The sequence below is a fragment of the Peromyscus maniculatus genome, chromosome 13, assembly GCF_049852395.1.
Source record: "Peromyscus maniculatus bairdii isolate BWxNUB_F1_BW_parent chromosome 13, HU_Pman_BW_mat_3.1, whole genome shotgun sequence".
Taxonomy (NCBI): domain Eukaryota; kingdom Metazoa; phylum Chordata; class Mammalia; order Rodentia; family Cricetidae; genus Peromyscus; species Peromyscus maniculatus.
Genome location: NC_134864.1, coordinates 54,027,885 through 54,053,166, shown reverse-complemented (window position 1 = coordinate 54,053,166; position 25,282 = coordinate 54,027,885). Strand labels below are relative to the sequence as shown.

The window sequence follows — 25,282 nt, the reverse complement described above, 5'->3', positions numbered from 1 at the left end:
ATAGCCTCAAAAGTACTAGGAATTACAAGCATGAGGTGCCATGCCAGGCTAGTTTTGGGTTATTAATTCATTAATTTTGAGGTAGGGTCCCGCTGTGTAGGCCTGGCTGTCCTGGAACTCACACTGTAGACCAGGCTGGCCTCATACAGAGATCCACAGGCCTCTGACTCCTATGTGTTGCCATGCCTGGCTGTGTGTTGACTTGCTGATTTGTGATGATTTTGTTTGTTTTCAGACAGGTCACCAAGTAGCCCAGGCTGTCCTCAAACTCACTTCTGTAGCCAAGAATATCCTTGTGCCACTGCCTGTGTCCACACCAGAGTGAGGGCTGTGTGCACTTACCGCCTTGCCTCGCTTCCTGACGACTCTGAGTCATTGCAAACCTCGGACTTGGTCTTGTCTTCTCTTCTGATTCTGATAGTCATGATTGCTATCAAGTTCAAGAGAAATGATTGTGTCTGTCTCCTGTTCTGTTAGGACATTCAGTAGGAGAACCCGTTGCCAGCAGCGTTGGGGCGCGTCGGACACAGACTTCTCTGTCTCCAGAGCCATGTCGCCTGCTCTCCCCACTTTCCTCATTTCAGCCCAAAATCTTCTCACACTTACAGGTAGGCACCCACTCAACAGCTAAGTCTGGGATCTTCTTCTTCCGTGATTCCTCTTGTAAGGATTTCAGAGAATTGCTGTGAAGTTACAATAATGGCCACATATTTCTTTATCGTTAATCCTCTAGTCCTTTGTGTCTTGATGTAAGATGATAGTTCAGGTTCTATGTTTTGAAAAGTTTGAGGAGACGTGACCGCAGAAAGGTCTGTGGTACTGCTTTCCTTGGTTCTTGTTTCCATCCTCATGGAATATTTGTTAGTGACTACATTCCTATTACTTTGTGTTCTAATTTCTTTTTTTCAAAAGAATATTTAGTGAGAATGTCATACATAGTAAATCCAAACATGGTGATACAACTCTTTTCTCTTTGGAAGGGTTTGAAGTTACAGCCAAGACTTTCCTCTCCTGATGGATCACAAGCTCTGGTGTCAGGAACTAGCGGTCCCTCCTCCAGTCCTTCAGTACTTCTGGATACAGTAGGAAATGCTGTAGTGAATAATCATTCTCTGCTGCTCGGTCAAAGCCAGAGCCTTCGAACAGATACATGCCTAACACAAAACAATAGCGCTGCCTCTACCATGGGGAATCTCTCGGAATCAGTTCAGAATCTCGGAATGGATCAGCTGGTGGAAGTTGAAGATGTTGAGGATACGGGGAATCTGGAAGGAAGTGTAAATAACATTCTCTTGGAAGATGTACAAACTGTTCCAATACGAATCATAGACAGCCATCCAGCTCTTAGTAAGTGACTGTCAATTTATGATTATTTGTAATCTTTTATAGCCTGGTATCACTACATCAAACAACAGAAAAAAAAAATCTGTCATTTCTACCCAGTGGGTTTATAATATTGTAAAGTTCAAACAAAATTATGAGAGGAAAAGAATTTCATTAACTTAATATTTTTTTCTTATTATGTTTAATTGTTATTATTTAGTCACAGTGAAATTATCCATTGTCTATCCCAGCACTTAGAAGGCTTAGGTGGAAAGATTGCAAGTTCAAGGACAGTCTGGGCTACAAACAAGTGCTACCCAGCCTGAACATTTCAGCAAGACCCTCTCTCAAAATGAAAGAGGCTGGGATGGTAGAGTACTTTGCTGCCCAGCAGGTCCTCAGTCCCCAGGGCAGACAGGGAAAGAAGGGAAGAGCATAGGTGGGAGAATTATTCATTTTTAGTAATTTTAATTTTTAATTTTTATTTTTTGAGATAGGGTCTCACTTTGTAGCTCTGGCTGTCTTGGAACTCACTGTGTAGACCAGGCTGGCCTCGAACTCACATTCACCACCATGCCCAGCCAGATTTATTTATTTCATTATGCACACAAGTGTTTCGCCTGTGTGTATGTGTGTGCACCACGTGTGTTCCTGGTTTCTGGGGAGGCAAAAGAGGGCATTGGATCTCCTGGAAATGGAGATCCAGATGGTTGTAAATCACCGTGTGGGTGCTGGGAACTGAACCTGGTCCTCTGCGAGAACAAGTGCTCTTAACCTCTGGGCCATCTCCCTAGCCCCATAACTTGTTTCTTAATTACCTGATTTTCCATGGAAAATCTATGGTGATGTAAAACCAGGAAAGTTATTTTAGAATGCATAAAATGTGCTAGAAGCAAATCATGTAAGGGAAACTGCTTTAGCGCAAAGAGTATGAAAACAAGAAGTTGATAAATGCACACAGAAAGGATGGAAGTGAGTAGTAGATAAGAGTCGATAGAATGTAAGAGGTTGGGTTATACACTTAAGTGTTGAGTTCTGTGCAGGGCTACAGGAAGAGCTGGGCACTGAGTCTATTTGAAGACCTGATGTCTTCCTTTGGCTGCTGACCCCAGTCGTCATAGTGATAAAGTGGGTTAGCTCCCAGGTGACCTCACCACATTCCTTCCACACAGCCTGTTTGGCCAACATACTTCTATGGGAAGAGATAAGTATGCATTTTGCTTTGAAGTATAAAAGTCTTAACAGAAATCCTTCTTAGAACATGTATTTACCTCTATCTTAATCATCATTATTTTGGTAAATAAAACTGTGAATAGCTCCTTCTAGAACGAGTTACAGCCTTTTAAATTTATGGGGAAACACACGTGTAGGAAATTTACAGAGAACTTTTGTAGCTACAGAGTAACATTATAGATAAGGAGAAAAATGAATATATATATATATATATATATATATATATATATATATATATATATTGTCATAATGCCATGAGAAAATTAGCTATATTCCCATTCTACAGATAGAGAAACCAAGGCTCAGGGAGGTTAAGTAATTGCCTAGTACTCACATTTAGTAAGTGATAGAGGAGGGAACTAAGCCCGGGTATTGTATGTCTTACCTTCTAAAGCTTCCTCTCTCCCTCTGTTTTATCACATAGTATTTCCGGGAGCATAAATCCACATTGCTTTCAGAGAATCCAAATCTGTATGATTTGTTTGGTGAGGTCATAATCTGGGGGTTACTTCACCAGGATGTTTCGGGGTTCACTTTCACTCTCGGCCTGTTGGCTACCAGGTGGAGAGGGGAAAGAGGAGGAGGGGCGACAGAAAGCTTCGGAGATGGCCCATGAGCCAGATGGAGGGAGGCCCGGAGACAGACTCCTGAACCAGCTCAGCTGTATTCCAGAGGATGAGGAATGTATAGCGTCGCGGAGCCCGGGGACCAACCTAATTTACATGAACTGTCATGCTCCTGTCCCAAGGCTTAGTTTGTGCAGCAGGGTCCTATAACAGAGTCCTAGCACAAGTCTTCTCAGCAGGGGTCTGTGCCAAGGGTCAAGCTAAAGATGAATCAGGCATCTGGTTTAGAGACAGCTTTTAGATAAGGTCAGTCCTCCAGATAAGGGCAGGTGGAGAGCAGAAAGCTTTGCTGGAGGGAGAGAGCTCCATGTGGCTGAGCCTTTGAGATAAGCTGCCAGGCCATGGCAGACTGCGACCTCTAACCATCCAGCAATGTATTCCAACAGGATGTGAGCACCGGGGGTCATTCAGATCCATCCTCTGCGGTTCCCCATGTCGCTGACTGAGCTTCAGTATAAAGTCCCATATACCTGTAACAGTATCGATATGTTGTTCAGCATACCGCTAACTAAGCAAGCCGCAGTCCCTCCAAACTCTGCTCTCTAAGAACGGCTGAATAGCAGAGGTTCCTGACAAAGGGAGGTGAAGATTTGAGGCCAGGTGTGACGGTACAAGGCCGGCATAGGAGAACCTGTCTCAAAAACAAAACAAACAAAAAGATGAAGATGCTAGGCACTGCATTGGCCAGTTGACAGTGTTCCTGCTGGTGTGCTGGCTCTCCACGCATGGGGTTATAAGCACAGTGGAGAGTGCGCATGTGTTCTGAAGTGTTCTAGATCAGCAAACACATAGTTCACACCGCTGAGACAGAACCATCATTTTAAAATGTGCCACTGTGTTTTCAAATATGCCAGATATTTTTCTCAATTTCACCATGACCCTTTTCTAAACCGTGGTATATTTGAGTTTATTCTAAATTCAGATTGTTATTATTTTTTAAAGATAAAGTCTCATGTAAACCAGGCTGGCTTTAAATTGGCTGCATTACTAAGGATGACCTTGAACTCCTGATCCTCTGCTTTCCATGATCTAGTGTGGGGATTACAGGTATACACCATCATGCCTGGCTTTAAGTTTATATAACTTTACAGACCACAGTGTTGTAAAATATACTAACCCTTTTGGGTTTGTTTGTTTGGTTTTAAAGTTGAAGAAAGTCTAGAAGATACTCTGTCTGTGAACCAAGTTAAACAAGAACCCAAAGAGCCAACACTGTCTATGGGAGCAAAAACTTTTCTGGACTGTCAAAAATTATCTGCTACATAAAATGTTCAAAGCTTTCAGAATTGACAGCTCTGGCACCTTCTGATGTCTTAGAAGGGGAAGATTGCTGGGGCATGGCATGTCCGCCACTGGACCAGAACTGAATGGTGCAGCTCTGACTTAAAACTTGAGTATTTGTTGTCAATTCCATATTTGTATTCCCCTTAAGAAATATTTTACTTCATTTTGTATTCCTTTATTTTTTTTTTTATTATCCAATAAGACGTGTGTTTGAAAAGATCACAGTAATTTAGTGTAAACACAAATGGTTATCTCATCCCCGGAAATACCGAGTATTGTTTCTTACAAGACAACCAAGTCGAATAATAAAAGCAGTGTGAGTGCATATGGAGGTGTGTCAGGAAATGTAGAATTGTGAGGAGAGTTTAAATTAGCCAACAGGTGAGAGAACATTTGTCATCTGTCTTATTTGGAAAGATAGAGCAATAGATTTATATGGTAACACTGAGCTGCCAATCATATCCCTATACATTTGCATAGCAGCACAGAGCCTCCAATCACATCCCTATAGATTTGCATAGTAACACAGAGCCTCCAATCACATCCCTGTAGATTTGCATAGCAGCACAGAGCCACCAATCACATCCCTGTAGATTTGCATAGCAGCACAGAGCCACCAATCACATCCCTATAGATTTGCATAGTATCACAGAGCCACCAATCACATCCTACATTTGCATAGCAGCACAGATCTGCCAGTCACATCCCTATAGATTTGCATAGCAGCACAGAGCCACCAATCACATCCCTCTACATTTGCATAGTATCACAGAGCCACCAATCACATCCCTCTACATTTGCATAGTATCACAGAGCCACCAATCACATCCCTCTACATTTGCATAGCAGCACAGATCTGCCAGTCACATCCTTAGACTCTGCATTTGCAGTTTATCCCCCAGGCTTTATACCTTTAACTATAAATGAATGGTACTAATGGTCATCTGTCAGGAATTTCAATGGCTTGGTAAGTATTGAAAAGTTTAAATTGAATTAATTGGATAAATAACACAAGTAAATGTATTTTATATGGGATTAGAGGTAAATCCCTACTTAGGAATAGAAAGATGAATAATTCAGAGAATGGGGGGAAATGTTATAATCCCTACTGCTTGCAAAATTTTGGGCTTTTTTTTTTTTAAAGATTGAATTTTTGAACAGAAAATAATTTAAATAATATTTACATTTTTCTATACTAGAGTTCTTACTGAATTTATAGTATTACAATTTATATATTTAGTTCATATTTGAAAACTGAAAATATCTGATCTGATATTTAGCTCATTAAATAAGTATATTTATACCTAGTACTAAATAGCCAGTAATCCGTATGTTTATTATAAGATTCTTTTTAATGAAATATTGAGTAGCTAGAAATTTCAAAAGTAATTGTTATGAAATTAACCTAGCTAAATGTAGTGGTGCACACCTGTAATCCCAGCGCTCAGGAGGTGGAGGTAATAAGATTGTAAATTCCAGTCTAGCCTGGGCTACACAGCAAGTCCTTACTAAGAAAGACAGGAGGAATCACCTAGAAAAGTTTTTTTTCTGTAGACTCATTTTAGAGTGCATTTGAATTTTAATTTTTTAAAAAAATAAGAATTTCAAGTGGATATCAAAGTTTAATATTCAAAGCATGAACAATATAATATGAAATTTGACCTCAATACTTTACATGGATATCCATCACTTTTGACTTTTCTAAGTCTGATCTCCCATTCTTATTCACTTTGTTTTAGCTACATGATCTCTATCTAAGTATAAAACACTGTTACTTTAGAAGTAGGTGAAACTCTACAATTAATTATCTTTACATCTGTATCCTAGTCAACATAAAGTTTATTCTTTATCTTATTTAATGCAAATTTCATATCTAATATATATATATATATATATAAATAATGGTTAGTAAGAACTGCTTTTTCTTTTCTTAAGAACAAGGTATCTAGTGCCAGTTTTTATAGAGGTGGGCTGCTGAATCTGAATATGTTATACTAAATTCACCACAACTCATAGTCACTTCAAAACCTGAGTTCTCTTAATCTGTGTGCACTTAAGAGGAATGAGATCAAATTAGTATGTATTTAGAACTGTATTAGAAGTAATGCTCTTTTGTGATCCTTGTTATAGAAACTATTTTTCAAGAACTAATAAGTTTTCACCTTCCAATAATGATTAAGGTTTATTATTAAATATTTCATTCATTGAGCTATATTCTTTGGGAGACATTCCTTTTTGATGTTGAATTGCTAAGGAGAAATGCTTGCTAAGAAAGAAACTAACCAGTTTCCTGTGAGGATGAGTAATAACAGAGGATTCAGTGCTTAATGTTTCATCAGGAACAAACAGTTAAAATATATTTCTGAGCCGGGCAGTGGTGGCTCAAGCCTTTAATCCCAGCACTTGGAGACAGAGGCAGGTGAATCTCTGTCAGTTCAAGGCCAGCCTGCTCTACATAGTGAGTTCCAATGACAGCCAGGGCTACACAGAGAAACCCTGTCTTGAAAACAACAATAACAAATACACACACACACACACACACACACACACATTTCTGTCACTCCATTATGGTGCACACCTCTAATCCCAGTGGATCTCTGTGAGTTTGAGGCCAGCCTGGTCTACATAACAAGTTCCAGGATAGCTGGAGCTACAAAGTGAGACCCTGTCTTGGGAAAAAAAAAAAAAAAAAAAAAAGACAGACAGACAGACAGACAGAGAAAGAAAGAAAGAAAGAAGGAAGGAAGGAAGGAAGGAAGGAAGGAAGGAAGGAAGGAAGGAAGGAAGGAAGGAAGGAAGGAAGGAAGGAAGGAAGGAAAGAAAGAAAGAAAGAAAGAAAGAAAGAAAGAAAGAAAGAAAGAAAGAAAGAAAGAAAGAAAGAAAGAAAGAAAGAAAGAAAATAGTTCTGTCAGCCAGGCGGTGGTGGCACATGCCTTTAATCCCAGCACTCGGGAGGCAGAGCCAGGCAGATCTCTGTGAGTTCGAGGCCAGCCTGGGCTACCAAGTGAGTTCCAGGAAAGGCACCAAAACTACATGGAGAAACGCTGTCTTGAAAAAACAAAAACAAAAAAATAGTTCTGTCACTTCATTCTGTGTGACTGGGTCTTCTATTTATATTTTTATCATGAGGACAGTAAGTTACATATATTCTTCCCACAAACAAAAACAAAACAGAAAACTGAACACTTAAATTACCTAATTGTATGTTCTTGTTTTCAGGTAAAAACTGAAACTATTAATATTCTTGTGTATTTAAATGAGTAATTATTAAAAATGGTGTCTACAATGAATTTAAAATTTCATTTGTCTTCTCAATGTATACGTTGTCACACATGTCAGTGATGGTAAAGGTGCTTAGCATCAGTTTTTTTAAGATTTATTTATTTATTATGTATACAGCATGTATGACTGCAGGCCAGAAGAGGGCACCAGATCTGATTACGGATGGTTGTGAGCCACCATGTGGTTCCTGGGAATCGAACTCAGGACCTCTGGAAGAGCAGTCAGTGCTCTTAACCTCTGAGCCATCTCTCCAGCCCAGCATCAGTTTTTAAAACTATGTTTACATATTGAAATGTTTAATTCTTTCTAAATGTACTAGAGCTTAAAAACAAGTGTATAAAAATTCAGGATCTGTGTTTGGCTTTCTCTTAACAACTCCACAGCAAAATTTGACAAACATCCTTTAGTTCATGTATTACAGGATGTATTATCTGCAGTAGTAGGCTGGACATTTAAAATAAGTGGTTAGAAATTCATAATCATAGGCTGGCTCATTTCTTTGTAGTTTCCGTGTTCCGACCCTGCAAGTAAACGTTGTATATACAGCAGTAAATTATAGATAAACAACCACGACAGACTTCCCTCAGTAGTCATTTTCTACCTAGGCAGCTCGTGTGCTTAAAAAGCTCTAACATCTTATGCAAAGTGAGTGTTTCCTAACCACACAGAAGTAAGAGGAAACACAAGCTTTGGGGTCTGCTCCTGCACTGGAGGTTTGAATGCTGAGGCCCCCCAGCACGTGCCTCAGCTTCTTCAGGTCCTGTCAGACTGTACTTAATCATGTGGGTGTGAGACCATGCTTACTTTATACCAGGTTTGTAAAGGGATTTTAAAACGTATGTAGATACTAGAACTTAATGTACAGTGTTCTTGCTATAATGTAATTTTTTCATTAAAGAATTCTGGTTTTCTTCTTACGTGTTTGTTTTTTAAAATATGCTTCTCCTAGAGATAATGGAAGTTTTGTTCATCTTAAGATGGTAGGTGCTGCACCGGGCGGTGGTGGTGCACGCCTTTAATCCCAGCACTCGGGAGGCAGAGCCAGGCGGATTTCTGTGAGTTCGAGGCCAGCCTGGGCTACCAAGTGAGTTCCAGGAAAGGCGCAAAGCTACACAGAGAAACCCTGTCTCGAAAAACAAAAAAACAAAACAAAAAAAAGATGGTGGGTGCTTTAGTACCTGAGAATTTTAACTAGAGATTTATGGCAGTTTGAAGCTTGTTGGTTTTTAAGGATTAACTACCACTAACATATACATATATGGTACGTGTGTGTGTGTGTGTGTGTGTGTGTGTGTGTGTGTGTGTGTGTGTGTACACTAGTATGTATATCAGTGAAATGGCTTGGTGGGTTAAGGTTTAAGTGTGATGCCCTGAGTTCAATCCCCCAAAACGATGTCAAGGTGGGAGAAGCGAGCCAGGTCCACGGAGCTGTCCTGTGACCTCCACACATGCGTGCCTACACAGTAACAATTTACAAAACAAACCTTTAAGGGCCAGCAATATGGCTTAGCAGGTAAAGCCACTTCCCATTAATCCTGATCACACTGATAGAGATTTCCTGAACCCACAAGGAAGAAGAGTACCACCACTTAATGTACCCTGACACACGAGTAATACATAAATGTTACCAAAATTGTAATAGAATAGCATGTATGAAAAGATACAAGTAATTTTTTGGCTCTACATTTGGTATAATAATATTTTCTTTCTTTCTTTTTTGTTTTTCGATACAGCGTTTCTCTGTGTAGCTCTGGCTGTTCTAAAACTCACTCTGTAGACCAGGCTGGCCTTGAACTCACAGAGATCCGCCTGCCTCTGCTTCCCGAGTGTTTGGATTAAAGGTATGCACCACCATGGTGGGCTAGGTACAATACTATTTTCAAGTACTGCTTTCTATATTTAAGTGATAACAGAATTATGTGATTAAAAGAAAGAAAGATCATTAACCCTTCCCCTCTTTTTTGTTTTCCTGCTCTGCCTTATTTTTAGAACAATAGAAAATCTTGGGCTTGGGAGATGTCTCAGTTGATGAAGTACTTGCCATAAGTGTGAGGATTGGAATTCAGCTCCCCATAACACACATAAACACACACACACACTATCATATAATAATAAATGAATTAGTAAAAACAACAAAAGGAAGAAAATCTAATCCATAAAAAGTGCAGATGGTTATGGGAGAGAGTCCTCGGAATGCATCTATGTGGGTAGTTGAGTGAATAGGTCTTAATACATTACCATCACTGGTTATGCTGGATTAAGGGCCCGGGGTTTACTCATGTTCATAAACTTAGTACTAGTCAGTATGTTCTTCTGCAATCATGGTTAACAGTGACGAGGATCTACTGAAAGCTAGATACTTTTACTTGCTGGATATAGAACGATTAGTAATCTAACTCATGGAGAGGCACAGTGTAGGCAGCTAGTTACACAATCGTCTACTGCACTGTAGTGTTGTAAGTCGTTGATCTAACAAAGGACAAACAAAATTGAAAAGCGGTCTGAAACAGACACTTAGGGAGGGAACAGCAGATCAGTCTAAAAAAGCAGGCAGCTGAGAAAGACCAACTCCCAAGTTCACTTTTCTCTGTCCATTCCTTAACTACTGTGCCAAAAAAACTGCCTGTTCTTCCTCAAGCCCTCCCGGTGAGACTGTTTGTTTGTTTTTCAAAACAGGGATTCTCTGTGTAGCTCTAGCTGTCCTGGACTCAGTCTGTGGACCAGGCTGGCCTCAAACTCACACAGATCTGCCTGCCTCTGCCTCCTGGGATTAAAGGCATGTGCCCCAACACCTGGCGAGACTAGTCTTAAACCGGATCCTGGTGATACAGAGTTGGCTCAGTGGATAAGGTAATAGGACATACTCATTTGGGTTGACCTCTGATTTCTTATTTTTAATTACAAACCTCGGATGTTAAGTTTCATTTTTGAGTGTTCCCTAGGGATAGGAAACCCCTTTCTTACAGAGAAACTGCATAGACCAGTGGATAGGAGTGGTTGGAGCTGGAGGAAAGGAGCAAGGTTGGTCAAGGAGCACAAAGTTGAGTTGTAAGGATGGTAAATTCAGGGATGAGATGGACAACGTAGATTATCCGTAGTAATAGTGTAGACTATCGACTTCCTAAGAGAGTAGATCCAGGTACAGAAAGAAGTTGGTCAATGGCTCAGCCAGGAAAGGCACTTCCTTCCCAGCCCGAGGACCTGAGTTCCATCCTGAGAACCCACACGCTGGAAAGAGTGCCCTCTGACCTCAGTATGTGAGCTTTGGTGCAGCATGTATGCGCACACACAGTATTTAAACTGCCTCAAAAAACTAAAAAAAATTAAAAGAAAAAACAAAAACAAAATACTAAAAGAAAAAAAATGAAGGGAGAAGAGGGGGAGGAAGGAGAGGAGAGGAGTCCAAGTAAGTGTAGTAAAACATGTTGTGTATGTACGACATGAAAACTCTTAAAACCAGTTATCAACTGAGGGGGCCTGAACATTGTCACTGGCGTCTGCGTTATGGATGATACTGCTGTCCTCCCGCTCTTTTTATTTCTGCATCGTACATAGATGGGGTGGGTATGAGCTTGGATAATCAGAAAGTTACTCCTCAAATGGACATACTTTGGACACAGGTCATTAAAAAAATCTTCATAAATCGATTTTTAAATATTTATTTTATATATTTATGCACGGGTGCCTGAGTGTATGTGTGCACACCACATGCACCACTGGCAGAGGTCAGAAGAGACTGTTGGGTACCCCAGAACTGCAATTACAGGTGTCTGTGGTCCCCATGGATGGGCTGGGCTGAGGACAAAACGCCTGGTCTCTGTGAGAGCAGTATGTGCTCTTAACCACTGAGCCATCTCCCTGACCCCCGTTTATAAATACCTTTTTAAAATTTGCCAAGTGGTGGTGGCACATGCCTTTAATCCCAGCACTTGGGAGATGGCAGGAGGATCTCTGAGTTCGAGGTCAGCCTGGTCTACAGAGTGAGTTGAAGGACAGCCAGGGTTACACAGAGAAACCCTGTCTTGAAAAAACTGTGTGTGTGTGTGTGTGTGTGTGTGTGTGTGTGTGTGTGTGTGTGTGTCCATATGAGTATCCAGGTGGAAATTAATATGGATAAAGTCCAAAAAAACTAGGAAGGAGTACATGAGACTGGGGAAAAAAGAAACTTCTAGGAGGTGTAGGGAACATACTAGAACACAGTTGAAGTGGGGGGTACTGGGAACCAAAGGGTACTGGTGGGAGCAGGAAGACAAGAAGAAAAGGGGACCAACCAAATTGAATATATAGCAAACGCCTATCCTTATTACTTTGTAAACAAGTTTTAAAAAACAAAACTAAGGGCTGGAGAGAGGGCTCAGTGGTTAAGAGGTCAAGAGTGTGTACTGCTCGTGCAGATGTGAGTTCAGGTCCCAGAACCCATATAGCAGCTCACAACTATCCACAACTTCAATTCCAAGTTATCTGATGCCTTCGGACCTCCAACATCTGAGGTCACATCTAACACAGGCATACATGCAGGCAAAACACACACTTATAAATAATCTATAATATTTTTAAGTAAACATTTTTAAATCTTTAAATTAAAAAATAAAATCTTTTCAGAATAGGAGGCTGGAGAGACGGTTCGGTGGTTAAGAGCACTGGCTGCTCTTCCAGAGGACCTGGGTTCAATCTCCAGCATGATTACGGTGGCTCACAACAGTAATTTCCATTCCATGGGATCTCATGCCCTCTTCTGGTCTCTGTAGACATCAGACACTCAAGCGGTACATAGGCCTATGCAGGCAGAGTACTCATACACATAAAATGAAGTATTTTTAATTTTAAAAATTCTCAAGCTAGAAGTGATGGCACATCCTTTAAATCCTAGCACTCAGTAGAGGCAGGTGGATCTCTGTGAGTTCAATGCCAGCCTGATCTACATAGCAAGTTCCAGGCTAGCCAAGACAACACAATAAGACCCTATTGCAAAAACAAAAGGAAAAACAAAAAACAACAAAAATCTTTTTAAAAAAAGAAAAGAGAAAGAAAAAGAAAGTAAAACATAAGGAGTGCTGGCCCACGCCTTTAATCCCAGCCCTCGGGAGGCAGAGGCAGGCAGATCTCTGTGAGTTCGAGGCCAGCCTGGTCTACAGAGTGAGTTCCAGGACAGCCAGGGCTACACAGAGAAACACTGTCTTTTTGTTGTTGTTTTGTTTTTTGTTTCTGTTTTTCGAGACAGGGTTTCTCTGTGTAGCTTTGCACTTTTCCTGGAACTCACTCTGTAGCCCAGGCTGGCCTCGAACTCGCAGAGATCCACCTGACTGCCTCCCGAGTGCTAGGACTAAAGGCATGCGCTACCACTGCTGCCACCAGTGGCAAAACCCTGTCTTGAAGGACAAAAAAAAAAAGGTATGTGTCCAAGTGTGTGTGTGTGTGTGTGTGTGTGTGTGTGTGTGTGTGTGTGTGTGTAAATCTCCAAGAAGGATTTAAACAGGAGTTTCAGGACACTGCCAAGTGATGGAGCACTGGCCTTAGCATGTGCATAAATCCTGGGTTCAACTCCTAACACCGCAACTAGAAATAATCAAAAGACAATGGGAAAAACAAGAAAAACAAATGAAATCTATTTCCTAGTGGCATAAAACAATGTGTGGCTTTCAGGGTAACAGATGTCTCTATGGGTTACAGTAGTAATCCTTTATTCATGAAGTCTTTATTTCCATGGAAACAGTAAGGCCATTTAAATTTTAATGATTCTAGAATTTACATTCCCAATAGCCACCACCGCCCGGCAAAATTTCTTATTTTTTACATAGAGTCAGTTAACTCTTTGTTTTGTGTGTGTGTGTGTGTAGGTCAGAGGGTAACCCAGGAGAGTTAGTTCTCTCCCTCCCCTGGTTTCTGGGGTTCTGAGCAGACTCAGGTTGTCGGGCTTGCTTGGCAAGTACTCTTACCCACTAAGCCAGCTTAAATAATGATTATATATTGTTCAGCTTTTTGTAGTGTCCCCTCTGTCCTGAATTATGTGACCATAAATGTATGGGTCTTTTTCTAATCTGTATTCTGTTCCATAGCTCTATTAATTCAGGCTTCTCTAAATACTACACTATATTGATGACATATTTTCAGAATATCCGTATGTGCTATAGCAACAACCCTCACACATTGACCTTTTTGGTTGATTTAGGCTATTTGTATATTTCCACCTTTTATACATAAAGATTACCTTGTTTCGTGCACATTTTGAATCACTTTTTCTCTTTCAGGCATTCACCCAAAATTTGTATAGTTGTTTGAGACAAGGTCTCACAGGCTGGCCTTAGACTCACTGTGCAGCTGAGGATGCCCTCAAACTTCTGACCCTCCTTCTTCTACCTCCTGATAGCTAGAATTGCAGTTGTAGGCCATCATGCCTCTCTTATGTGATGCTAGAGATTAAATCCCGGGCTTGGTGGATGCTAGGCAGGCTATCTACCAACTGAGCTACATTTCCACCCAAAATATATTGTTATTTTAACTGGAATAGCATTTGCTCTATAAATAAACTAGGAGAGAGGCATTTTTTTTTTTTAATGTTAACCTATGCCCCTTGTGTGCTAGCCTGGGCAACAGTGGACCTCTAGAGGTTTGCAGACCGGCAGGCTATTGAAGTAAGCAGGGTAGAATGCAGAAGAAACCCCCACCTCCAGGACCCCTTTTGGAGCAGATTCACCAGGATGAGCTTGATGGACCCAGGGAGGCTCCCGGAGCTGGCTGGGCAAAGCCCGCTGAAGGACAAGTGTTGGTTTTAAATATTAAACGGCGCTGGTGAGAAAGGTCAGGAGGTATGATAAAATCCAGTATCAGAGCTTTATTAGGAGGAGTGGGGGAGACGGAAGAGAGCGTGACCAGGCCTTCACACTGCGCATGATGTAATCACGCACTGCGCGGATGACATAAGACGGAAGACCCCTTACTTAGCTACTGAACTGCGCATGTGTGGTCATGCCGCTGGAGGAGTGGCAGAATCCTTCTGTAGAAGAGCAGCCCATGGATCTGTTTCCCGTGCTGGGGATGCAGCTAGATCCTACAGGCAATCATGCAGCCCAGGTCCTCATCTCCCTCCCACTGCAGCTGCGGTGAAGGAACGGAGGAGCCACCAGAAGACTTTCCAAACTGTACACTCCAGGCTTGACTCACTGCTTGCCCTGGAGGGCTGTCCCAGGAAGGAGAGTGCCAACTGCTGGATTTAGTCAGAAATGCCCAGCAGGACAAGCATAGTTCTGACCTTGGTGATGGGATCAGAGGATGCCCAGGGAGGAACAAAAAGTGCCTGGTTTCAGGATGAGAGCAAGCAGCCCGTGGCTCTGGAGGAGGCACTCATAGACCTGTGCCTCACGGGAGACATTTATGATCAGTGGCTCACCTCCCTCTAAGAAAGTCAAGTCAAAAAGGGGTTTACTCCCCTGTGCCGTAAGAAGCTGAGGATTTCTGAAGTGTCCACAAAAAAATATTAAATCATCCCAACAAGAGTGCAGATCAGCTCTGCCCAGTATTTGGAAGTACCTAGAGGCTCTGCATCCCGAAAAAGTTGGCTCCTCTGTGGGCATCAGTCAGCTGAAGGACCAGGATCTAAGTGAGGTCAAACAGGCCAGCATAAGCCTTGAGCCCCTCCAAACTCTGCAAGAGAGAGCTTCCACCACTGTCTAGGACTTCGATAAGTAGGGAATCATCAAGTCCCAATCCACTGCGCATCACTGGGTGTGATGTCGCATCTCAGGACCTTCACTGTCCGAGGAACCCCACCTTCACAGCAGTGCCGAAGAACTTTCTGCCTTTCGGGAAGGGCTTTGAGCATTTCCGAGTGCCCTCTGCCTGGGGAAACTTGCTTACCTGCATACCACACAGAAGTGCATGCTGGACAAGCTGGGGCGTCCCAGCTCGGACTGGTTTAGGGTCAACCCCTGTCCTTATTGCGGGGAGCTGACCTTGTGTGATCTGGAAGCCTACAACCTGCTTAGCTGGGTTCACATACCCCTTTGTTCTCAGCACTCAGACACTTAAGCTCAGAACGTAAGAGCATCTGGCAAGAACTCAGGAGCTTCAGTATCAGATGACTCCTCAAGATAAGCAGGGAAGGACAGGGGTGGGGTGGGAGGGTAGATGTTGACTGAGGGGCTTGTTGGGGGTCATTAGAGAGAGATATACAAAGGATTTAAGAGTCTTGATTCCTCAAGGGAGATTCTGGCTTGGAAGCCACGTGTGGGAGTTTTCCCTATGTGGGAGTTTTGTAAAGAAATGTTCATAAACAAAGGGAACCAAACCAGCGTGGATCCTGATAGTTGGGCGGCTGACACAAGAGGATTTCCAAAGCTAGCCTGTGCTACACAGCAAGTCTGAGGCTAGCCAGCAGAACTTCATAGAATGACCCTTGTCTCAAAAAAAAAAAAAAACTTTTTAAAAAAAATTAATTTTATTTCATGTGCATTGGTGTTTTGCCTGCACTGGAGTTACAGACAGTTGTCAGCTGCCATGTGGGTGCTGGGAATTGAACCCAGGTCCTCTGGAAGAACAGTCAGTGCTCTTTTTTTTTTTTTTTTAAGATTTATTTGTTTATTATGTATACAGTGTTCTGTCTGCACATATCCCTGCAGGCCAGAAGAGGGCACGAGATCTCATTACAGATTGTTGTGAGCCACCATGTGGTTGCTGGGAATCGAACTCAAGACCTCTGGAAGAGCAACAAGTGTTCTTAACCTCTGAGCCATCTCCCCAACCCCAGTCAGTACTCTTAATCGATGAGCCATCTCTCCAGCCCCTCAAAAAAAAAAACTATATTAAAAAGTTTTAAAACTTGGGCCTGGAGAGATGGCTCAGTGGTTAAGAGCACTTGCTGCTCTTTCAGAGGTCCTGGGTTCAATTCCCAGCACCCACATGTCAGCTCACAACCATCTGCAACATCTGTAACAACAGTTGCATGCATAAAATAAAAATACATGGCCGGGCGGTGGTGGCGCACGCCTTTAATCCCAGCACTCGGGAGGCAGAGCCGGGCGGATCTCTGTGAGTTCGAGGCCAGCCTGGGCTACCAAGTGAGTTCCAGGAAAGGTGCAAAGCTACACAGAGAAACCCTGTCTCGAAAAACCAAAAAAAAAAAAAAAAATACATTAAAATTATTTTCATCAATAGCCAGTGGTTAAGAATTACGTGATTGGGGTTGGGGAGTTAACTCAGTGGTAGAGTGCTTGCCTAGCAAACATAAGGCCTTGGGTTAGGTCCTCAGCCTTGGAAGAAAAAAAAAAAGAATTATGTGATTGGTCCTTGGGGCTCAGGTGCAGGAGAGCTGGCCTCTTCCTAGCCAGAGGGGGGCTGCTCTGGTGGTGTGCATGTGGGAAAGCTGGCAGGCTGACCGACTCACTACCATCCAGCCCCAGATCCAGGGATTCGAGTTGACTTACCCCAACACCTTCCCCATCTAGGAGCTGCTGGAGAGTGTGAAGGGGCTGGACCTGTGTGCGAACCCATAGCTGCAGGATTCCCCAGAACTCAGGGCAACAGCAGGATGTCGAGGAGTCTCCATGAGGGTCCAGTATTGACGGTGCAGCAGAAGGCAGAGGCCTTGAAGTAGCCTAATGACACATTGCAATGAACATTTCCAAGGAAAGCTGTTTGGCCTGACTGGGCAAAAGGGTAGACACTGTGTGACACAGCAACGTCCACTTGATGGTTTTTTAGCAGCGCTCTTGTCCCCAAGGAAAAGTCACAAAAGACGACAGCATCCACTAACAAGAGTTTTATCAAGACAAGGAGAAAGGGATAGATGTAATCACACCCGTGGAAGGACACGTGCGAGAAAGAGGCCGGGGAACATGGGGGCCGCCTTATAAAGGCCAGGACAGCACCTTCACACACAGGCCCACGTGGCTATTCCACTCATGCCCATAGATCGCGTGGTCACGTCCGAGCGATTACGTAACCACGGGGCATGGGTTACATAGGACATGACCCAGAAATGACTAGGCGGGGATGACTAAGTGTCCCACCGGGCATGCACGACCTCGGGGGTGTGGTTGGAATTCCTATCACCGTTGCCTCGTTGTCATACGATGGAGATTCGGGAAAGACAGAGAAGGGGGATGGTACAATGCGCAGGTAGAGGAGCAGGCTGTCCAGCGGGGTCGGCGAGATTGTTTGTTGTGGTTAACTAACTTTTGTGGGGAAGGCGACAAGGGTGGAGGGCAGATAGGGAAGGACTGAGAAATAAGTAGGATTGGAGTACGTGATGTGAAATACCCAAAGATTCGAGCCCTGTGTTCCCCATCTGCCTCAGTTACCACCGCTCCCTAGCATTCCCAACAGGATGGGAGACGAGGTCTCCTGCCGCGTTATGCGTGGATTATCTTCCATTCGGTAAACACCCCCGCGTCTGGGACTCAAGCGTGTTTATGTTAGTTGTCCTCTAGAAACCCCTGCCCTAGATCAGGCCGGCCCCTGGCTCTCTCCCCTGGGAGAGGGGAAAACAGCAAGCAGCTAAGGGTATTAAAGATATTTAATCATTTCCAACAAAGGTTCCCACTGTTTAGCCTGTGGCATAAAAATGTGGGAAGGCAGGAGAGAGCTCGATCGGAATCTCCCGCTGACCGCCTCAACTTCAGAATTTCGGCCGGATGTTTGTAAGCCTGGATCTGGTGCTATTACTTCCGGTTGTGAAACTCCAGTCCCTTCGGTGGGTGTTCTAAACTCCTGATTTGATGATGCGTTGCTGTGTACCTACTGAGTCTATCTGCTGTTTGTTATTTGCTCCTTTACTTTGGCTGGTTATACGCTCACGAAACTCACGCACTCAAAACCGGAAGTACAGCATCATTGTGTGGACCCTGCAGAATGCAGTTCTGTGTTTCCGGACGTTTTCCTCCCCACCAGCCTTTTCTGTTATGAAACATCTGGCCCATGGCATCTGGTGGGTGATACGTGGCCTCTAGTTATGCAGGAGCATTGGTGCTCAGAATTCCAGGAATATACAAAAGACACCAGTCTGCCCTCAAAACAGAGAATTGGGTGCGACAGTGACTTATAACCCCCCAGTGTCACACTCCTGACGTGGTCTAAGCCAGAGCAGGCGGGAGCCCACAGACAGACTAGGACAGAGACATGCTTGGTTAAGGAGGCTAAGTTTGAGAAGTCTCAGACACATAGGTACAGATTCACCTGTGGAAACGAGAACATCTTGCAGGTCGGTAGTGTGTGTCAGATCCTTAGAGGGGAGGGAAGAGCTGGTTTGGACTCCAGAACAAGGGGGGGGAGGGTTGAGGAAGCACAGGGGCGGAGGGGTTGGAGAGTTCCTGGGCTGTGAGAAATTGGGCAACTTCCTGAAGGCTCTTGTGTGTCTAGTCCACCTCAGGACCTGCCTGGGTGCAGCTGCTCACCGGGCCGGTCACCCAGCTGGTCACTGAAGTCAGTCAACCACCACCAAAGGCGGTAAGCCTGAGCCCCTCACTCTTGGCAGAGGCAAAGCCTAGAGAGCCAGGAAAGAAGAGGTGGAAAGAGGAGCGTATTTGGTCTTTTTTAATCATCTCAGCTTTTCTGTTGCTGGCTTGTAGAAATGCAATTGTTAATTTATTAATTAGATGTGTGTGTGTGTGTGTGTGACAGGGTCTCACTATATAGCCCTGGCTGTCCTGGAACTCACTATGCAGACCAGGCTGGCCTTGAACTCACATAGATCTGCCTGTCTCTGCTTCCTACGTGCTAGGATTAAAGACATATTCCACCATACCCAGCACAAATAATTTTTATATATCACTCTTAAAAAACTCTTAAATATAACTTATATTACAAATTAGTAAACTTATATCTTAAATAACTATGGGAATTTTACCTATTATTTATTTTAAAATCCAGAAGAGGACAAAAATGCCAATTATCACCGCTTCAGTTTACCTTCATGTTGGAGTCACCAGGGAGTAGCACTATTTGAAAGGATTAGAAGGATTAAGAACGAGGCCTTGTTGAAGAAAGTGTGTGTGGTAGTTTGAAAGAAAATGGCCCCAAAGGGAGTGGCATTGTTAAGAGGAGTGGCCTTGTTGGGGGAAGTGTATCACTGTGGGGGTGGCTTTGAGGTCCCTTTTACTCAAGCTACCCTCAGTGTGACAGTCAGTCGACTTCCTGTTGCCTGCAAAATGCAGCACTCAGCTCCAGCACCACATCTGCCTGCACGCCACCAGGCTCCCCATCATGATGATGATGGACTAAAGCTCTGAAACTGTAAGCAAGCCTCCAGTTAAATGTTTTCTTTTATAAGGGTTGCTTGGCCATGGTGTCTCCTCACAGCAACAGAACAGTGACTAAGACATTCTTTCCACAGCCTACTCTTGAAATCCAGCAACTATGCTCTGAGGAAGCCCAGGCAAAAAGGTTGTATGTAAAGGCAACAGTATAATGTCTCATTATGACAATTTAACTGAAATCCCATCGGTTGAGGGGTAATCTTTTTGAACACGGTGAAGATGTTTCACTGTGATTGGTTTAATAAAAAGCTGAATGGCCAGTTGGTAGGACGGAGAGAAGAGGTGGGATTTCTGGGTTGGGGAGAGAGAACTCTGGGAAGAGGAGAGGAGGGAGGACGCCAGTGAGACTCTGAAGAAGTTAGGCATACGGACGGTACAGAGCAGAGGTAACCGAGCCACGTGGCAGAATGTAGATTAATAGAAACAGGTTAATTTGAGTTATAAGAGCTAGTTGGAATGCTAGGAAGTTGACAAGTTTGGCATGGACCTAAATGGGAGAGGAAGCTGCTCTGTTGTTATCCACATGCTGACTCGGTCAATGATTACTCAGGATTCATGGAATTTGAAGTCCTATCTTTTTTTAAAGATTTATTATCCTATTTTTAGTGTATGCATGTCTTGTCTGCAGGAATGTCTGTGTACCATGTATGTGTGTGTCCCGAGGAGGTCAGAACAGGGTGTTAGATCCCCTGGGACAGGAGTTACAGATGATTGTGAGCTGCCATGTGGATCTTGGGTCCTCTGCTGGGGCAGTGAATGTTCTTCACACTTGTGCCAACTCTTCAGCACCTGAAACCCTACTATTTTTAGTAACTATTTAGAAACTGCTTTGTGAGAAAACTTACAATGCGTGAAATAGTATTATACAAGGTGCCTAACCTGGTTAAGTGGAACAATTGCGCACAAGCTTGTTCTCTTCCTCTCCTTGTGGTGAATTATATATAAGATAAAACTTAGCATTTGTAGCTACAAACTCAGGTTGCCAGGCTTGGCAGCAAGTACTGTAACTCTGAGCCTTTTCACAGGTTCTCACATGACCTTTTAATGTGATAATGAGTAACAGAAAACAATATATACTTAGGAAACAAGGTTTGGTTTGGTTTTTTGTTTGTTTGTTTGTTTGTTTTTCGAGACAGAGTTTCTCTGTGTAGCTTTGTGCCTTTCCTGGATCTCACTCTGTAGACCAGGCTGGCCTTGAACTCACAGAGATCCGCCTGGCTCTGGCTCCCAAGTACTGGGATTAAAGGCGTGTGCCACCACCGCCCAGCTTGGTTTGGTTTTTGAGACAGGGTCTCACCATGTAACTTGGGTTGGCCTGGAACTCACTGTGGAGACCAGGTTGATCTTAAACTCAGACATCTGCTTGCCTCTGCTTCCTGACTGTTGTTTTTAAAGGCATGTACCACCACACCTGGGTTTCTATAATGCTATTTCTCTTTCTAAACATTATTCAACTAAGGGTATATCCTTTCTAGAAGCTGCTTGATTTCTAATGTGGAAACAAACAAACAAAAAGAACAGTTTTTCTATTTAATTCTGCATCCTCCTCTTTCTAATTTTATACTGAACAATTTCTGTTTCATTCTCACTATCTCCTTAGAGCGTCTTGTTTCATGTGCTCACTCACAGCTAAAGTACATAATATCCTTGGCCTGATAAATCATGTGATAAATAAAGACAGGACGGAAATATGGGAATGGAGTGCTCAATAAACAAAGGTCATCCTCTCTGCATTAAACACATTATAATAAAGTAGGAAATTAAAACATGTAAAGTATTTCAAAGTGTCTTAAATTGTAAAGCACTTGAAGTTGAGACTGCTTAACATGTCAAATAGTCAAATTAATCAGGGACTGCTGGATCTAAGACCTATGTTTTTCCTTAAAGTGATTTTTTTTCTTTTTTTTTTTTTTTTTGGTTTTTCGAGACAGGGTTTCTCTGTGTAGCTTTGCACCTTTCCTGGGACTCACTTGGTAGTCCAGGCTGGCCTTGAACTCACAGAGATCCGCCTGCCTCTGCCTCCTGAGTGCTGGGATTAAAGGCGTGCGCCACCACCGCCCGGCTTAAAGTGATTTTTTTTTAAAAAGATTTATTTATTTATTTATTATGTATACAGAATAGGGTGCCAGATCTCATTACAGATGGTTGTGAGCCACCATGTGGGTGCTGGGAATTGAACTCAGGACCTCTGGAAGAGCAGCCGGTGCTCTTAACCTCTGAGCCATCTCTCCAGCCCGTGATTTTTATTACTTCTCAAAATTTGAAAAAGTAAACTATGAGTCATAGTTCTAGTTATTTATTCCCCAAACTCCAGATCTCAACATTCAAATTCAAGGCAGTAATAATTAATCTACTGCATTAGTAAAATAGAAAAAAGTAGAAGGTGCTAATAATCACATGAAGAATGACGTCAAAACAGGCATCTGAAGAACTGAAGACACCTGAGTTCAATCCACGGGATTCAGGTGATGGGAGGAGACAGTGAACCCTGAAGGTTATACTCTGGCTTTCACATGTGTGCTGTGCACATGCACATACACAAAATAATGAACACATGTAACTTAAAACTTTGAAAAGAGCTGGAGAGAAGGCTAAGTGGTTAGGAGCACATACTATTCTTTTAGAGGACCCAGCATTCACATGGTCACTCCAGTATTGGAGCCCATCTGGGTTTCCTGGTGGCTTTACCCAGCAGGTCTGCCTAAAGAGGATGATTGGACCACAGGCCTGAGTATCAGGTGTTTGGAAGGGTCTACACTTGGCTGTATCTAGTAAGGGGGAGGTCTTTTGCTCCACCCCTTGGCATTATGACAAAAAGCCCTTTAGAATAAAGTTCAGGGCTGACGGGTTCAGACCCAGACCCTCCCGAGGCTATCCTGTGTTTCTGTCTTTCCTCTCTTTGTCATCTAGGTGTCTGCTTCTGTCTAATACTTGTCACTTCTCCCTACTCAAGAGGACCCTAGGTCGTAAAAGTGGCGGCTGGTCCACCACATTCCGGTTCCAGAGGACCGTGTACTGGCTTTTTTTTTTTTTTTTAATGTCAACATGACGCATGCCAGAGTCATCTTTAAATCTTAGCTGAGAAAACCCCTCCCTGGGATTGGCCTGTCCGTCCATCTGTGGAGTCCTGTCTTGATTAGTGATTGATGTGAGAGGGGGCCCAGCTCACTGTGGGCAGTGCCACTCTTGGGCATGTGGTCCTGGATTGTATAAGAAGGCAGGCTGGGGGGCTGGGGATTTAACTCAGTGGTAAAGCGCTTGCCTAGCAAGCACAAGGCCCTGGGTTCGGTCCTCAGCTCTGGAAAAAAAAAAAAAAAAAGAACACCTTTCCCACCAGGCATGGTGGCGCACGCCTTTAATCCCAGCACTCGGGAGGCAGAGCCAGGTGGATCTCTGTGAGTTCGAGGCCAGCCTGGGCTACCAAGTGAGCTCCAGGACAGGCGCAAAACTACGCAGAGAAACCCTGTCTCGGAAAAACCAAAAAAAAAAAAAAAAAGGCAGGCTGGGCAAGCTCTGGGGAACAAGCCAGGAAGCAGCACTCCGGTGTGTGATATTTTGAGTTCATTCTGAAAATAAAGCTTGCTTTGAGTCAGAGGGCGGAGCCAGCCACTAGCTGACCAAAATTAGCCATAGAAGTTTGCAGGACTGTGGACAGATAGGAGACAGAAAGTAGTAAGGCGGAGCTGAGGGAGGATCTCAGCCCTTTTGGAGGAAAGAATCAGAAGAAGTGACTCATGGATTCTCTGCAGTTTCTTGGATCATTCAGGTTCTTACTCCAAATATCTCACTCCCGATTTTTTATTGATAAAGAATAGTTAAACGCTTCAACACTCCTTCACGGTCTCTGCTTCAGCTGCTGCCTCCAGGTTTCTGTCTTGAGTTCCTGCCTTTATACAAAAGTGTAAGATTAAATAAACCTGCTGGGCAGTGGTGGCACACGCCTTTAATCCCAGCACTCAGGAGGCAGAGCCAGGCGGATCTCTATGGTGGTATTCTATTTGTACTGAAAGGTGATTTTAATTGTATGTTAATAAATAAAGTTGCCTGGGGGTCAGAGCTATTAGAGCCATAGCAAGAGCATGACGGTGGTGGCGTATGCTTGTAATCCCAGCACTTGGTAGGCAGAGCTAGGTAGATCTCTGTGTGTTCAAGGATACAGCCAGCATTGGAGACACATGCCTTTAATCTCAATACCATAGAAGACCTGGATGGAGGTCTCTACAGACAGGCAATGACGAGGCAGTCATGTGTTTGGGTTTACAACCAATGAGAAGGCAGAACAGAAAGTCTATATAAAGAGGAACAGACAGGAAGTAGGTCCCTTTTCGTTGAGGTCTCTTGGCTGAAGAGGCTAGCTGCAGCTGGAAGGGTAAGGCTCTTAGCTCTGATCTCTTGGCTTTCTTCTTTGCATTGGTTCTGTGTTTCTCATTTGATAAGACGGTTGGTTACATCTACATCTGGCGCCCAACATGACAAGAATCCATTAAAAGCCACTTGGCTTGGCGGCAGGTCTGGTTTCCCGAAAGGGCGGCAGGCCGGGCGGTCGGCTTCCTAGCCCGGGCCCAGGTCTGCTTGGCCTCAGGCCGGACTAACCGTGAGCTGCTTGCTTAAAGCCGGTGCTACAAACGACTCAGACCTGCCCTGCCGAACAGGGCCCTGCCTGTAAAGCCAACGCACGTGGTCGGAGCTTAAGGAAGCCAGACCCAAGCCTTGACTCGGCTCAAGAGGGAACACGTGGCTGGATTTAAGCTTTAGCCGGCTACGCTTTCTCTCTCTCTCTCTTCTCTCTCTCTCTCTCTCTCTCTCTCTCTCTCTCTCTCTCTCTCTCTCTCTCTCTTCCACTCTCCCTCTTTCTCTCTCTCTCTCTTTCTCTCTTTCTCTCGGGATTCACACCTCGGACACTAGGTGGCTGTTTTGAAATTTGCTCGGATTTCTACTGTTCTACGCAGATTTGGTAAGTCACAACATATCAGATATTTTAAAGGAAACTATTTAAAAGAGAAATTTTTTTTCCACATTAAATGGGTTTTATGTGTACATTGGAAGAAAATTGGGTTTTGTTTGAAATGTTAGGCAGTCTGACAATGGAACAACTATATGAGAAGATTAGCATTGTTGGAATTATGCAGTTTATCACTATGCTTATCCTCATTTTAATATTTAAAAAGATAGTCAATTTAAGTGCCAGGATGACAGCTTTAGAAAAACTTGTTAAACCTGTAAAAATTCAGACAGAAAAAATTAACAATGAAGTTGTTTCAAGTTTGGATCATAAAGTTACAGAAA

The 25,282-nt window shown here is 43.3% G+C and overlaps 1 protein-coding gene across 17 annotated transcripts in view; it reads left to right on the top strand.

Moving 5' to 3' along the window:
* Positions 1-8,665, top strand: part of Carf (calcium responsive transcription factor) — a 52,852-nt gene extending 44,187 nt beyond the window's left edge. For 11 of the 17 annotated variants that reach the window (XM_076550322.1, XM_076550320.1, XM_006975024.4 and 8 more), the window contains 3 exons: positions 478-608; positions 981-1,347; positions 4,330-4,791. In XM_076550322.1, coding sequence (XP_076406437.1) covers positions 478-608; positions 981-1,347; positions 4,330-4,448 — 617 coding nt within the window. In that variant the 3' untranslated portion in view covers positions 4,449-4,791. Of the gene's footprint in view, positions 1-477; positions 609-980; positions 1,348-4,124; positions 4,230-4,329; positions 4,792-7,865 lie in introns of those variants that run through there. The other 6 variants (XM_042260288.2, XM_042260290.2, XM_042260282.2 and 3 more) reach the window with 3 other exon arrangements.
* Positions 8,666-25,282: the final 16,617 nt, after the last annotated feature.